General features: G+C 45.4%; 1 protein-coding gene across 34 annotated transcripts in view; it reads left to right on the top strand.

Moving 5' to 3' along the window:
- Positions 1 to 15,338, top strand: part of SORBS1 (sorbin and SH3 domain containing 1) — a 151,451-nt gene that overhangs the window by 99,164 nt on the left and 36,949 nt on the right. For 26 of the 34 annotated variants that reach the window (XM_081864151.1, XM_081864139.1, XM_081864138.1 and 23 more), the window contains 6 exons: positions 2,086 to 2,151; positions 2,643 to 2,738; positions 5,221 to 5,270; positions 9,322 to 9,497; positions 12,502 to 13,941; positions 14,700 to 14,785. In XM_081864151.1, the coding sequence (XP_081720277.1) occupies positions 2,086 to 2,151; positions 2,643 to 2,738; positions 5,221 to 5,270; positions 9,322 to 9,497; positions 12,502 to 13,941; positions 14,700 to 14,785 (1,914 nt within the window). Of the gene's footprint in view, positions 1 to 2,085; positions 2,152 to 2,642; positions 2,739 to 5,220; positions 5,271 to 9,321; positions 9,498 to 12,501; positions 13,942 to 14,696; positions 14,786 to 15,338 lie in introns of all 34 variants that reach the window. The other 8 variants (XM_081864150.1, XM_081864124.1, XM_081864145.1 and 5 more) reach the window with 4 other exon arrangements.

Here is a 15,338-nt window from a genome sequence, read left to right as displayed (position 1 = left end):
TCTGGTCTTGGTTTTGCTGGAAGCTCCTATTTCCTCTATGAAAGGTTAGCACATGGGCTCAAGGCAGAACAGCTCAAACTTGTTGCTGTGAATCCTGGTTTTTACTTGATTTAGATGGGTACTGCTGTTCTGGTCACGCCACCCATGCTTCTGGTATATTAGAAACCACCATCTAAAGTTGGAAATCTCCTTGGGAGGGATGGTATGGCATGGTGTACCATTCCTCACCAGCATTTAATACAGAAAAAGTACCGTATTTTTTCTCTCTATAAGACGCACCCGACCATAAGACGCACCTAGTTTTAGAGGAGGAGAACAATGGGGGAAAATGTTCTCTCCTTCTCTGCGCAAAGTGGGAGGAGAAATGGAAGGGGCTCCATTTCTCCTGCCGCTTCGCTGAAGGGGTGCTGCACAGCTTTCCCTCTCTGCGCAGCGTCCCTTCAGCAAAGCGGCAGGAGAAGCGGAGCCCCTTCCATTTCTCCTCCCGCTTCGCTGAAGGGGCACTGCGCAGAGAGGGAAAGCTGTGCAGCGGCTCTCCAGCGAAGTGAAGCCAGGAGAGCAAGAGGGATTGATCCTTCTTGCTCTCCTGGCTTCAGCAAAAGCAACGCAAAGCCTCCAGAGCACAGCAGGAGCGCTCAGGAGGCTTCGGGCAGCTTTCACTGAAGCCAGGAGAGCAAGACGGATCGGTGTGCACCGATCCCTCTTGCTCTCCTGGCTTCAGCGAAAGCTGCACAGCCTGCATTCGCTCCATAAGACGCACACACATTTCCCCTTACTTTTTAGGAGGGGAAAAGCGCGTCTTATAGAGTGAAAAATACGGTATATGGCTGCCCTCATGTAGCAATACAGCAACCATTTTTTAATTTCAAAAATGGCTGCCCCATTGCTGTATGGGAGCAGCCATATTGTTTTTTTTCTGTACTAAGTGCTAGGGAGAAACAGCATATCATGGCGTACACCTGTGAGATTTCCACCTGAGTGGCAGAATTGCCGATTTTCACAGCTTTGAGCTGCGGTTGGGTGCGGGGAGTTTTAAAAGTAAAATGAAAAATGGTAAAAGGCAGACATCAGATCATCCTTTCAGATTCATCGTCGGGGTTCAGATTCTGGAGTGGGCCGCATTCTGAAATGCAGAAACAAGTGGGTGCCTTCAGAAAAAAGGCAATCGACTCTATAGTGTAGACTTCCTAAATTTCTCCCCCAAGCCTAGTTTCTTCAGTGTACGTTGGGTTTGTTTTTCCTTTGTCTGCCACTCAGCGAACTCTTGTTGCTGGATGGCTGATAAACTGAACGAAAGGTTATAGAAGTGAATCTCCATTCCTAGTTTCATAAGATAAGGCAGCTTTGTTTCTCACAGGTGGTTTTTTCATTCTGCTACACCAGCAGCAGAAGCTGCTGCTTTTGATTCTCATCAGTACAAGTTTCTGATCCTTGGGCTCTGTGTAGCACCTCCCAAACCCAGATCTGTTGGGACCTGGGACCTGGTTTCCAAACCTGGGTCCTTAATTCACTCCTTTGACTAAATTTTTAATTCCACCTTCTGTTCCTTGCAAAAGATCAACAAGTAGCTCAAACGGTGACATGAATAACTCTACATTTTCATTGCCCCACACTGCCACCTCTGGGATTTCAGCCATTTGTTAACATGGTATGTATTTGAAGTCTGGGAAAGGGGCTGGGGATCGATATTTAAAAGAAAAAAGAAAAGGCAACCCCACAATTTGCTCTGTTTGGAAATCTTGGTTATACCCCTTCTTTTTTTCAGGGGGGAAAGAATGTGCAATTATTTATTTTTTATCCTGGTTTGGTTTCTTTAGCAAACTGTATTGGAAGTGCTTTCAAGCAAATTTCTAAAGCGAGCCCTGCAACACAATGCATGCTTCCTCTGTCCCTCTCCCATAATCTCCTGTGTTTGTGGTTTAACAGGTTGAGCCCCTGTTTCTTTCCTTCCCCTCTTCAATTTTATTTCCAGTGTTGATGCAATTTCCCCCCAATGTACTCCCTCTGTTCTAATCCAGTTTCCATGTTCTTTGTGAAGTCTTTCCTTACCTTCATTTCCTCATTTCCTCCTCTGCTTTCCATCAGCCTCCAAAAAAGATTTGGGATTATACTCCGGGAGATTGCTCTATCCTTACTAGAGAGGATAGAAAGGTAATTCAAACATACGTTGTACTATAGTATGGTTTCTGTGTGTTTGTGTGGCTTCAGCTTTCAGTCTCTAGCAATGTTTGGATTTTACGTGAGTGCAAGTGGTGGTTTGGATTTAATTGATTTTGGATTCCTTATGCCTTGTTGCAGGCTGAAAAGAAGCCTTAAAGCGTTCCTTTTAACCCTCGTTGGATCACAGCAGCCTCCTTGCTCTTGTGATCTGTAGCGATAATTGTACTAACAAGTGTTTTGTGCGGTACGAATGAATTTTTCCAGTGGTTTAAAAAGAAATATTTACAAGAAACACTACTAGATCATGGCAAATTCAGAAGGGAATCTAAGCCAGTTGTGGATTTGAGTATGGGAAAATATTTGACTTTCGTCTTGTCTATCTTTGTCACTTTAAAACAAAAGGCTCTGTTTTTTTCAGAATTAGCTTTTGTTTTGCCTCCCCTTATGTGTTGTTTCTTCCTTCTTCTTCCTTCTTTAACCAGACTGACCCAGAAAAAGACATCTACCTCTATCAGACTGAGTTAGAGGCAGATATAGAAAAAATGGAGAAAATGTATAAAGATAAGAAGCAGATGAAGGTATTTCTTCTTCATTCCACGCTGCTTGCTAATCCCTGTTCCTAAACCCTCTGCTCTAATCGGGTTGCGGCTGGATAATTAGCAAACAATGCTGCTGAAAATGGTATTACACAGAGGCTGCATTCAGATGTAACACTAAACCATGGTTTACAGTTACTGGAAGGAGTTTGGGCAAGCTTTGAGCTTGTGTACGCTCCCCTCCTCTTCTGATGCAGCCGTGAGGTGATTGAAATCTTTCTGTTTCCATTTCCAGTCAGCCACACACAGTTTAGCATTATGTCCAAACCTTAAACTGTGATCAATAAAATAGGGTGTACAGTAAACCCGCAACTTACGTTCCGGGGATTGCGCCCAAATCCAAAATTGCATACAGTCAAAACCCGCTTGGTTCAACAATGTGTGGGCCTGCCAGGGTTATTTTTACCCCTTTTAATTTTTGTGTGTGTAATTATTGTGGGCTTATTGCGTTGGGGGGAAAAGGTATCTCAAAAGCGGTCAGAGCACTTTACAGACCCTATTTTCCTGGGACATTTCTGAATATACCTAAGCTGTCTGGTTTCTGATTTGAACCCGGAACGTCTCGCTTTGCCTTAGGACATCCCTGTTTCTCATCGGAGAAATGTTAGGGAGGGTATGGAGTTATGCGACTCGCTGAGCCAAGGAGATAAATAACTATACAACCTTTAGAAGACATCTGAAGTCAGCCCTATCTAGGGAAGGTTAAAAGGGAGGGGGGCTTAATGTTTTATTATGTTTTTAGATCTGTTGGAAGCCACCCAGAGTGTCTGGGGTGGGGTAATAATAATAACAACAACAACAACAGGCAGCCCTGTTTAGGGAAGCTTTTAATATCTGATGGATTACTGTATTTTAATATTTTGTTGGAAGCCGCCCAGGGTGGCTGGGGAAGCCCAGCCAGATGGGCGGGGTATAAATAATAAATTATTATTATTATTATTATTATTATTATTATTATTATTATTATTATTATGGAATAGTACGTCCTTATTTCCATCAGAGGAATATGGGAGGGTATGGCTTTATCTCCCATGTAACTTAATTTTCAAATGTGTTTGATTATCCTTCTTATCCTTAATTAAAACAACACCCCGAAGCAATCTCATTGCAGTGTACAGAAACTGAAGTTTCAGTGGCCCATTTTCTTTGCTTATGCTTCCCACCTCTTTTTGTACAAGGCGGGTCGGGGAGGTATAATAATTCTAAATACAGCCTTAGAGCCAAGCCAGTTGTTGTTATTGTTGTTTAGTCGTTTAGTTGTGTCCGACTCTTTGTGACCCCATGGACCAGAGCACGCCAGGCACTCCTGTCTTCCACTGCCTCCCGCAGTTTGGTCATACTCATGCTGGTAGCTTCGAGAACACTATCCAACCATCTCGTCCTCTGTCGTCCCCTTCTCCTTGTGCCCTCCATCTTTCCCAACATCAGGGTCTTTTCCAGGAAGTCTTCTCTTCTCATGAGGTGGCCAAAGTATTGGAGTCTCAGCTTCAGGATCTGTCCTTCCAGTGAGCACTCAGGGCTGATTTCCTTAAGAATGGATAGGTTTGATCTTCTTGCAGTCCATGGGACTCTCAAGAGTCTCCTACAGCACCATAATTCAAAAGCATCAATTCTTCGGCGATCAGCCTTCTTTATGGTCCAGCTCTCACTTCCATACATCACTACTGGGAAAACCATCGCTTTAACTATATGGACCTTTGTTGGCAAGAGCCAAGCCAGACACGGGGCTAAATGTGCCTTTGCATTTGAAGTGCATATATATAGCTTTGTTTCTAAGAAAAGCAAATAATTTTGGGGTGTGTGTGTCCCAAGCAGGATCAGGGCTAGGGTGGTTAAGGAAGGGGGAAACTGGCCCTTGCCCTCACCATAATCCCAAGAAAAATCCCATCCACTGTTGCAGTGGGAAGAAAGCATTGAACATCATGTCTGGTTTGGCACTTAGCAGTTGCAAAGTGTGATATCCACTATCCACTCCCAACCTTTTTATTGTTCACTCTGTTGAAAAGAAAACCGGCTTCAAGCTGTTTCTTTAAACAAACAAACAAAAAATAAAGAAGCATTTTATGATCTGGTACATATGCATTTTACCTTCTACGCTAGGGAAATATAATCTTCTTTTGGAAAGTGATTGGCTTGGGCAGAAGGAAGTTGCAGAGGCCGTAATTATAAATATGTGCCTCCCACTGAGCAGTTTATTTCCCTTACTTTTCTTAAGGCTTTCTTTAAAATAAGGCATTGACAGACAAATAATCACGGTGCAAAGGCGTGGCCCAAGTTAAAATCTTTTATTTCCGTGAAGGAACCTCCAATCAAATGCACGCCAATCGGAATCAGTGTATAAAGTCCAGGATTTGAATTTAGGGTGGGAAATTGCTCAGTGGAGTCCCTCCCCCTCTCTCTGTCTCCTTTTGCTTTGCACGAAAGCTTGTGCATATCACTGACTTATTTGTCTGGAATCTTGCAGAGTACGACAGGCTCCTCTCCTCCAGAAACTTCCTCGGATCATTTGCCTCAGTAAGTTTTGAAAGCTGCACTCTGATGTTGATGTTTTGAAGCATTTATCATGTTGGGGGCTGTAGCTGCAGGTCCTTTAAGAGCTGTAGCCATGTACAACATCGCAGGAATCATTTTATGTGTGTCTAAGCGCGGGTGGCGCTGTGGGTTAAACCACAGAGCCTAGGACTCACCGATCAGAAGGTTGGTGGTTTGAATCCCCGCAACGGGGTGAGCTCCCATTGCTCGGTCCCTGCTCCTGCCAACCTAGCCGTTCGAAAGCACATCAAAGTGCAAGTAGATAAATAGGTACCACACTGGTGGGAAGGTAAACGGCGTTTCCATGCGCTGCTCTGGTTCGCCAGAAGCGGCTTAGTCATGCTGGCCACATGACCCGGAAGCTGTACGCCGGCTCCCTCAGCCAGTAAAGCGAGATGAGTGCCACAACCCCAGAGTCGGCCACGACTGGACCTAACGGTCAGGGGTCCCTTTACCTTTACCTTTAAGCTGGATTCAAAGGGTATATGGGTGACATTTCTAGTTCTAAGTGTGCCCTGAAATTAGCACAGGCAAAAGGTTATTGGAGGGACCTAAAAATGTTCTCTCTTAAAATCTTCCTCTGTAGAAATTTAGTCAGAATGTGCTTAACTCCTTCAGGCTTTCTTTCTGCCTTTCTGAATCAAACTAATCAGAGTTGAAATGAATACGCCATATGCAGTGCTGCCACAGGTAACGTAGCCCAAGGGTTGATCTTTTATTTTTCCTCACCCTGTGCACAAACTTGAGCAGGTGGGCGGGGCAACCCACCCGTCATTCATCAGAAGACGTCAGGTGAAGGGCGGGTGCATAGCCCCGCCCACCTGCCAAAGATGGCCCACAGGGTGTGTGAGGAGTGTGCTTTGCCAGCACGTGTCTCTCTAGGCAAAACAGTACTTGTAGAATCATAGAACCCTGAGGACCATCTAGTTCAGCAGCGGTGAAATTCACTGCATGTTACACCTTGAAATAAAATTTTATGAAGATGGAGTTCTGCTGGTACTTGACGCCACTAAAACTATCTAAAATGTATAAGAACACATGAAGTAAATGTTGGAGATGTGGAGAGGCGGAAGGCTCAATGTTACATATGTGGTGGACCTGTAAGAAAATTAAGGAATTTTGGGGTGTAATTTATAATGAGTTCAAAAGAATGATTAAGGTATCTCATACACACACACACACACACACACACACACGGAGGCTTTCCTCCTAGGGATACCAGACCTAGACATACCTTAAAAAGCGAGAGAAATATTATTGTATGCCACAGTAGCCGCAAGAATATTAATCGCTATGAATAGGATAGTAGAGGAAACCCCAGCAAAGCTGGAGTTGCAAAGTAAACTACTGGAATTGGCCAAGTTGGCAAAAACGACAGAAAAACTGAGAGGTCATACTGATCAAACATTTATTAGGAAATGGGACATGTACAAAAAATATCTAAAGGATTATTGTAATAGCATGACGTCAGTGGCAGGAGTGGAATGATGCCTGTGGTATGATAGATAACACTAAGGGAATATAATACTGATGGAAATTAACAAAAGAAAATGATAAATATTGTGCCAGATAGACTAAGTGGTAGATGCACGAAGGGGTGGTGGGAAGTCTTTAGAAATCCAAGAAGAACGCATTGTGATGTGACATAACAAATATTATCATTCTTCCTTCTGGTTAACCTCTTTGTTGGTTATTTCATTTTAATCTCAATTAAGCATAAAAAGTGGAGGGGGGTGGGAAACAAAACGTCTAGTCCGGCAACTATCCCGTATGGGAATCGAACCTGCAACACCACACTCTAACCAACTGAGCCGGGTTGAACTGTTCGCTCCCTAGCTGATGAGCAGAGGATTGTGCCCTCTTTGCAGGAATCTGCTTTGACCAGCTCATTGCCCACAGGGAGGGTGAGATGTACCAAGTAGGATGGAGCCCTGCCCACCAGCTGACCTCACTTGATGGACAGCTGGGTGTGATTTGGGGGGGGGGGTAGAATAATAATTTATTATTTGTACCCCGCCCATCTGGCTGGGTTTCCCCAGCCACTCTGGGCGGCTTCCACAAAGACCAAAAAAACACTAATATGTCATACATTAAAAAATTCCCTGAACAGGGCTGCCTTAAGATGCCTTCTGAATGTCAGGTAGTTGTTTATCTCTTTGACATCTGATGGGAGGGCATTCCACAGGGCGGGCGCCACTACCGAGAAGGCCCTCTACCTGGTTTCCTATAGCTTTGCTTCTCTCAATGAGGGAACCGCAAGAAGACCCTCGGCGCTGGACCTCAGTGTCCGGGTAGAACGATGGGGGTGGAGATGCTCCTTCAAGTATACTGGGCTGAGGCCGTTTAGGGCTTTAAAGGTCAACACCCAACACTTTGAATTGTGCTCGGAAACGTACTAGGACCCAATGTAGGTCTTTCAAGACCGGTGTTATGTGGTCTCGGCGGCCGCTCCCAGTCACCAGTCTAGCTGCCGCATTCTGGATTAGTTCTAGTTTCCGGGTCACCTTCAAAGGTAGCCCCACGTAGAGCGCATTGCAGTAGTCCAAGCGGGAGATAACCAGAATGACCTCATAGGCCAGTTTGCACCGCTGGCAGTCTTCCCCACCCCTGTTGGAGTGAAATGCCCTGGACCTTGATGGCTTTCCATCCAGAGGGTGCCGTTGCTTTTCTTCATGATAAGCTCGGGTTGTTTCTTTGATGGAAGCTAGAGAATTACTCCTGGCTATGCATTTCAGCACCACATAGAGAAGGAACAGCTGCTCTGCCTTTCTCTTCCCATCCTACCAAAGCCGTCTTTCCCATAGGGCTTAGTGGTGCGTCGCGCCAGGGCACCAGCCTCTCAGGGGCGCCCCAGCAAGTGGGGGAGCTGAGAGGCTTTGCCAGCGGCCTCCCCTTTCTCTGCATGCCTGCCAGCTGCACCCCATCAACCATACGGCAGGCGGGTGTGGAACTTGCCTCCCAAGCCTCCGCGGGAGGAGAACGATCCCTGCAGAGGATTGGGAAAAGGTCAACAACTCTGGGAAATTGTGGGGGGGGGGCGGAGGGATCTTTGCACCACGGAGCCAGATAATAATAATAATAATAAATTTTATTTTTATCCCCCCCCCTCCCCAGCCGAAGCCAGGCTCAGGGCGGCTAACAACAATAATACAACATTCTAAAATCATTTCATTAAAATTAATTCAACTCAAATTGATGGCAACCATTAGGCTAAAGTTCTGTGAAGATTGCCAAAGGAGGGAGTCAGGCTGTGCCCTGACCAAAGGCCTCGTGGAACAGCTCTGTCTTGCAGGCACAGTGGAAAGATGTCAAGTCCCACAGGGCCCTGGTCTCTTGTAACAGAGCGTTCCACCAGATTGGAGCCACAGCCGAAAAAGCCCTGGCTCTAGTAGAAGGCCAGCCTAACCTCCCTGTGGCCCGGGATCTCCAAGATGTTTTTATTTGAAGACCTTAAGGTCCTCCATGGGACATACCAGGAGAGGCGGTCCTGTAGGTACAAGGGTCCTAGGCCGTATAGGGCTTTAAAGGTTAAAACCAGCACCTTAAACCTGATCCTGTACTCCACCGGGAGCCTGTGCAGCTGGTATAGCACTGGATGAATGTGATCCCGCAGCGAGGACCCCGTAAGGAATCTCGCCGCGGCATTCTGCACCCGCTGGAGTTTCTGGGTCAGCCTCAAGGGCAGCCCCACGTAGAGCTAGTTACAATAATCCAGTCTGGAGGTGACCGTCGCGTGGATCACAGTGGCAAGGTCAGATATGCTTAAGATGGCCCTTCATCTTACCTTCCTTTTGATGCTTACATTCCTGTCACGTAAAATACAGGGAGCCGATGTGTGTTTTGCATACAAAAATCTCTGCAACCCCTGGAAAGGCATGTGATCCAGAAATGCAAGGTTTTTTTGCTCTTAGCAATTTCGCAGCGATGTGTTGAGCTGCCAGAACACCTGTCAGCATGGCCCGTCTACAATTTTGCAACTTATTTATTTTAATTGCTAAGGAAATTAAGTCTCCCTCCTCCTGCATACTTTTAGCTCGCCGTATTCCCCCAGCTACCATTCTGCAAAGAGAGAATTTGAAGCAGCTCTTGGAGATGTCACCGGGCCGGAAAACGAAAGGCAAATATACAAAAGTGTTTTAGAAGGTGGCGATATCCCGCTGCAAGGGCTAAGCGGTCTCAAACGTCCCTCCAGCTCGGCTTCCACTAAAGGTATGTCGCTAGAGCAACAATTTCCATGCATCTTCGTGTACTGGCTGTTGTTGGTAGAACTTTAAAAACAAATTGTGTCAATATATCTGTGCCAGGAAATGGTGTGCTTGTGTCAGGATTTGAGATGTGAGGAATAGTTTCTGGGGTGGTAATATCTGACTGCACAATTTCATACTTCAGTCAGGGTGTTTAAAATTAAAACCCTTTAAAATTTTAGCCTGTTCCCTGCATGTTAGATTTCTACTTGCAGGGAGTTTTATAAAAAGGAGCATGTAAAACGCCACATGACATCTAGGTTGGTAAAACCCATTTTGCCATCACACAATTCTCTTCTCTTACTCTGCCGCACATGTAGGCCAGGCCACAGTCAACCTACATTGGGATCAGATTGGCTTCAGATCCGGGAGTTTTATAAACCCAAGTACCCAGGAAAAGATTTGTTAATCTGCTGGTATCTGCTCTTCTTTCTGGGGTATTTTGACCCCAGGTTTCATGGGAGCAAATTTTCCTGCACACAATTGGATGGAGGGTTAAAGGGGGTGGGTTACTGATTCATCTCTAGAAAGAGTTTGCTTATCACTCATCTATCCTTTTTAAGTTGCCATGTTCGGCCCTGCTCACTTCCAAGCACAGTCCGGTTACGCTCCCTCTGAATCTTGCCCATGGTTTGACCTTCCCTTGCCACGGTATTCTCTTCCCCTCACTCCCTTCTGTCTTCAGAGCGTCCTCACGGACCCACATCACTCAAGCCAGTTTTCCCCAACCATGGTAGAGCCTTCTCTTCCGCCCATCCTCTTGCCAGTTTAGCTTCCTAAACTGGGCATTTATTTGGGATTGCCTTGCCTGTCGACCTTACTTATTCTTCCACTGCTGTGCCCTGTGTGGCTTTTCTAGGCTGGGATGACTTAATAGAGAATTAACAACACTACAGTTGCGAAAGAGCGTAATAAAAGAGCAAAATGCATTATGAGCTGCAAACACTGTGGCTAATGCAATAGTTGTGGCGAATTAATGCAAGTCAAAGTTGTGCATTAAGCCCTGCTGGTTTCGAAGAACTTGAATCATCCCTTGACAATCTGTGAAATGCAAACTTAGGAATCACTGGTGTTGAAAGCAATTAATTCTATGTTGACAGCTTGCTTCTGGGTTGCTTTTCTTTTACATTTTTGCAGTTACTTTTCCGAATGCTATCTCTGCAACTTTGCCACACATTTGTTGTAAAAAAACCCCCCAAAAAACCCTGAAATTCCCAGGAACTCACAAGTTACTCAATGGAGTCTTTTGCCTATAGAGGTACAGAGAACATTCACATTGGCCCCACATCTATAAGAAATACAAAATAATTAATGAGGTGTCTTTTGTGGAACCACCCTTTCTTACTGTAATAGTCTGAAGCTTTTCAGGTATATTTTCCTCAGGCAGAAAAGGGGCAAATTCTCAGAGTTTCAGAGGGCAACTTTGCAGTCACTTTTAGGAATTTTATCTTGGAGATTGCCATCTAATAGCAAAGCCTTTTTAACTGTAAACGTATAATAGTGTCTTTACTAGGAGTTCCTGGCTTTTATAATGTGCAAGGACACCATTTGAAGCACAGGATATAAATCTTCAAATAAATATACCTTTTATATTTGACAAGCTTGTGGCTATTAAATCTTCCAATTGTATATAATACAGTACAAAACAGTACAGCACTCTCTTGAAGACTTGGAGACTCTCAAATCTCATTTGTGCCGTCAAAGCGCTCGCCCACAAATGACAATCTGTTCTTTTCCATTGTCACTTCCAAGTGTGATGCGTGGGATGTTCAGAGCTGTTAATTTTTAGCCTTTAAAATCTCTAAAGAATCTACCTTGTGTCTCCATAGGTTTACAGGGGTGTTAAATAGCGTCACATTGTATTGACTGAAATTATTAGCAGTGTTGCTGCCTTCGGGTGCTGAGTATTTCTTTATTTTTCCTTCGAAGAAGATTTTGCTCTTAAGCAGAAAGCTTGCGTGCTGTTTCATCTAATAGCAGTTTAAACCAACAACTTGATTTATGCACAAGCGTTTTGCATGCTGGGCACAGCCAGTTAGATTGCAAGCTTTTGCTGATTTTCATATGAGCACTTACCGTATTTTTCGCTCCATAGGGCACACCGGACCATAAGGCGCACCTAGTTTTGGGAGGAGGAAAACAAGAAAAAATTATTCTGAATCCCAGAAGCCAGAACAGCAAGAGGGATCTGGCTTCTGGGATACCGTGTGGCTGTTCTGGCTTCTGGGATAAGCGCGCCAAGCCTCTTCAGGTCAGCGGGATGAAGGCTCCCCATGCCCAAAGAGGCTGCGCAGGGCTAAGACAGAAGCCAGGACAGGCACGTCGCTGAAGGGGCGCTGCGCAGTTCTCCCTCTCTGCGTCCTATGGAGCGAATGCAGGCTCCTGTGAAGGAGAGGCGCTGCACAGAGAGGGAGAAGGCGCAGAGCCCTTCAGCAAAGCTGGAGAAGGAACAGAAGGAGTCCCTTCTGTTCCTCCTCCAGCTTCGCATGACAGGTGCGTCGCTCAAGGGGCGCTGCGCCTTCTCTCTCTCTGCGCAGCGCCTCTCCTTCACAGGAGCCTGCATTCGCTCCATAGGACGCACACACATTTCCCCTTCATTTTTGGAGGGGGGGAAGTGCGCCCTATAGAGCGAAAAATACGGTAATAAACCCTGTTGCTCCAGATTCCTAAAGCAGCGGCACTGACTTGTAGAGAACTTGCTTGATCTCTGCTGCCCCTAGTTTAGAAGCTCCTCTAACGTCGCAGGATTTACCTCCCTGAACACGAACAGTCCTGTGTTACCTCGGCAGCACAGCTTGGCTCTTCCATCGCTCTCCTGCATTCCTTTTTAACATTGCCTGTCTCAAGATTGCATTGAGTGAAGCCACAAAAAGCATGTCATTTCCCTTCCCTCCCCTCCCCTCTTTCTCCACAGCTTTGCCACACTTAAGCTAACAGGTTGTATTTATTTTATTCTGCATGCTTTCCAGTGGATCGTAAAGGTGGGAATGTTCATACGATTGCACCCTCTTCAGTTAATAGCCGAACCCTTAACTCTAATAATGCTGGCCCAGTAGGTCGCCCATGTAAACATAAGAAACCCTTATCTGCTGCAAAGGTCTGCATTGCTGAAATTCTTCCGTCCAAATTCAAACCCAGGCTGGCTGCTCCACCTATTTCTGGGCAGGACAGAAAGGATCTCTTGCCTCACGAGAAAACGCAGAGCTGCGAAAACCTCCGCAGCTCTTTTGCCTCCTTTGATAGCAGGAAGGATTTCGAGAACTTGCTGATGAAGTCCAAGCGAGAGTTTGCTGTCAAATCCATCAGCACACAGAGCTTGCAAGAGTATGGATCTTCCAGCTCCAGGAAATGCTCTCGGAAGAACGAGAAGGAGTTCACCATGTTGTATAAAGACATGCACCATATCAACCGCTCTGGGATCCAGCTGGGTAGCATTTCGTCCTGCAGCGTGAAGGAAATTGCATCCCTGTTTGAAAACGAGCCAAAGGACAAGAGGGAGCCTAACCCCAGTCGGGAAAACCTGGAGCAGATCCCCAAGCACACGGTCTCCTCTCGCATCACTGCCTTTGAGTTGCTGATCCAGAGATCCCTCTCCATGCCTGCTCTCAACTTCTCCAGCTTCCAGGTCAAATCTCCCGCTCCGAGCCTCTCTAACAGCTGCCTAGCTTCAGCTCGTTCGGCCGAATACCTGTTGGATTATGCCAAGCCGGACCTGGGACCTGCCAACCTTGCCGATACGTCCTCCTATTCGTGCAGCAATACGGAGGACGTGACCTCGGAAGTCAGTGACCTGGCACCTGTGGAAACGCTCTCGGCTTGCACCGACGAGATAGATCTGTTCTCCAACATATCCAATGACAGTGGCGGCGACAGCATCACCAGTGGGCCCTCCAGATACAAAGCTAACCAGTGCAAAGGATCCTGCCCTGCTTCTTACACCAGGTTTACAACCATTCGGAGGCATGAACAGCAACAGTCCGGCAGAGGGGAACCCCAAGAAGATAAGCAGCTGCTTCCCAGAAATGTCTATCTCATGAGCCCTCTTCCCTTCAGACTGAGAAAACCCGTGCAGCACAGCTCCAGGAAGACTCCGCCTCTTCAGATCCCAGGAGACCTGTTGGCATCCAGCTGTGATATCCAGAATAATCTGGCTCTCTCAAGGGGGAGCCTGGTGGACAGGGTGGACAGCTCCCTCTTCCACGAGCTGTATATCCGACAGAAACCTCCGGCCCCCAAACGCCTCTCTTCCTATGACGTCCTCAAAAGGTTTAGCCACTTCCTGGATATGCAAACATGCCAAAATAGCTCCCTAATGGACATCCCAGGTGCCTTTAATAATGGGAATGTTCCATATGCATTATACCACAACCTGGACACAAACAACAACCAGCACAGGACGTACTTTGGAGGTGGCATTTTTGAGTATTTTACTGGTGTTACTTCATCTGTACCCCACTCTGCTTCTCCTCTGTGTTTTGTTTTGTTTTTAAAAAAACCCTTCCCTTGCATTTCATCTTTTCCTGTTCGTACCGTCCTCCTTGCATTTCAGGACTCCTTGCATTTTCCTGTGTTGTACCGTCCTCCTTGCATTTCAGGACTTGACTGAACTGAGAAATTAATTCCTACTGCCTTCCTAATCACCAATCAGAGCAGGTTGTCTCAAAAGTCAAAATTTAGGATGTGAATTATTTAGGGGAGACAGCTTAAATCCCACATAATTTGCATCCTCGGAGAATTAAATAACAAAACCTAATTTATTTTTAGGGGCAGTTTTTCAGGTTCTTGGTGTGGTGTGTGCGTGTGTGTCTTTGCGTGTGCAAGGCGTGTGCGTGCGTGCATCTGTATCTTTGCATGCTGTGATGCAACTTTCTTCAACGGAACTACATTCAATCATATTTTGTGAACAGCAAATATGTTGTTTATGCCCTCTTGTGGGCCTGGGTTTGATTTTTGTCGTTTCTTATTTCTGCGTTATTATTTTACTCCCAACTTTTGGAGCACGAAAAGGGAAAAAAAATAAATAATCCAAAATGTTAACCAGCACTTGATTGCAAATTGATCAGCAGATTTGAAGCCTTTTCTTTCTTTATTTTTATTCTCCTTCCCCCTTTTTCTAGATTTGAATCAGTTGGTTTTTTTTAAATTGCCTTTTGTTGTCTTAAAGTAGATTCAGAATCACCAAGGCATTTTGCACCACTTGATTACATGGAGAGTCCTGAAGAATTTTCCCGCAGGCGCCACAGTGATAAAGAGGTAATTTTTCCTAAAAGATCTAGTAATACTTCTCTTCCCCTCCCCCTCCCCAAAATGAGTAGAGCTTAAGCAAGATGCTCTTAAGAGGGGACTTCTGGGTAGAATTGTTATTCGCTGCCCTGGAATTTTATTTTTGATGGTTGCAGGGTTATAAATATCTAAAGAATAAAATGAATTAGAGCGGAGACTATCAGTTTGAAGTTAAATGACAACATTGGTGAAAGTGGACAGGAATGTATAAGTACAGAGTACCAGACGAAAAGGAGGTCACTACAGATTTTGTTTTGCCCTTCCCTATCCCTGCAATCCAGTGCATGTCTACTTGGATGTAAGTTCCATTATGTTCAATGGGACTTGTTTTCAGGTAAAAGCACCTGCTTAGGAGTAGGGATGGAAGGACCTGTGAATTTCTGTTCTCTCAAGTTTCTTGTCCCCCCCCCCCAAACTCATATTCAGTCATCCAGATTTGTGAGGCAATTTGCAATTAAAAGGGAAAAAAAATATTATCATGAAAATTCTTCAGCGTTTTAGTGTGATTTTCTCCAAATAATAC

This window comes from Podarcis erhardii, assembly GCF_964252035.2.
Source record: "Podarcis erhardii genome assembly, chromosome: 5".
Taxonomy (NCBI): domain Eukaryota; kingdom Metazoa; phylum Chordata; class Lepidosauria; order Squamata; family Lacertidae; genus Podarcis; species Podarcis erhardii.
The sequence above is the reverse complement of the archived record's forward strand: the minus strand, read 5'-3'. Positions and strand labels throughout refer to the sequence as shown.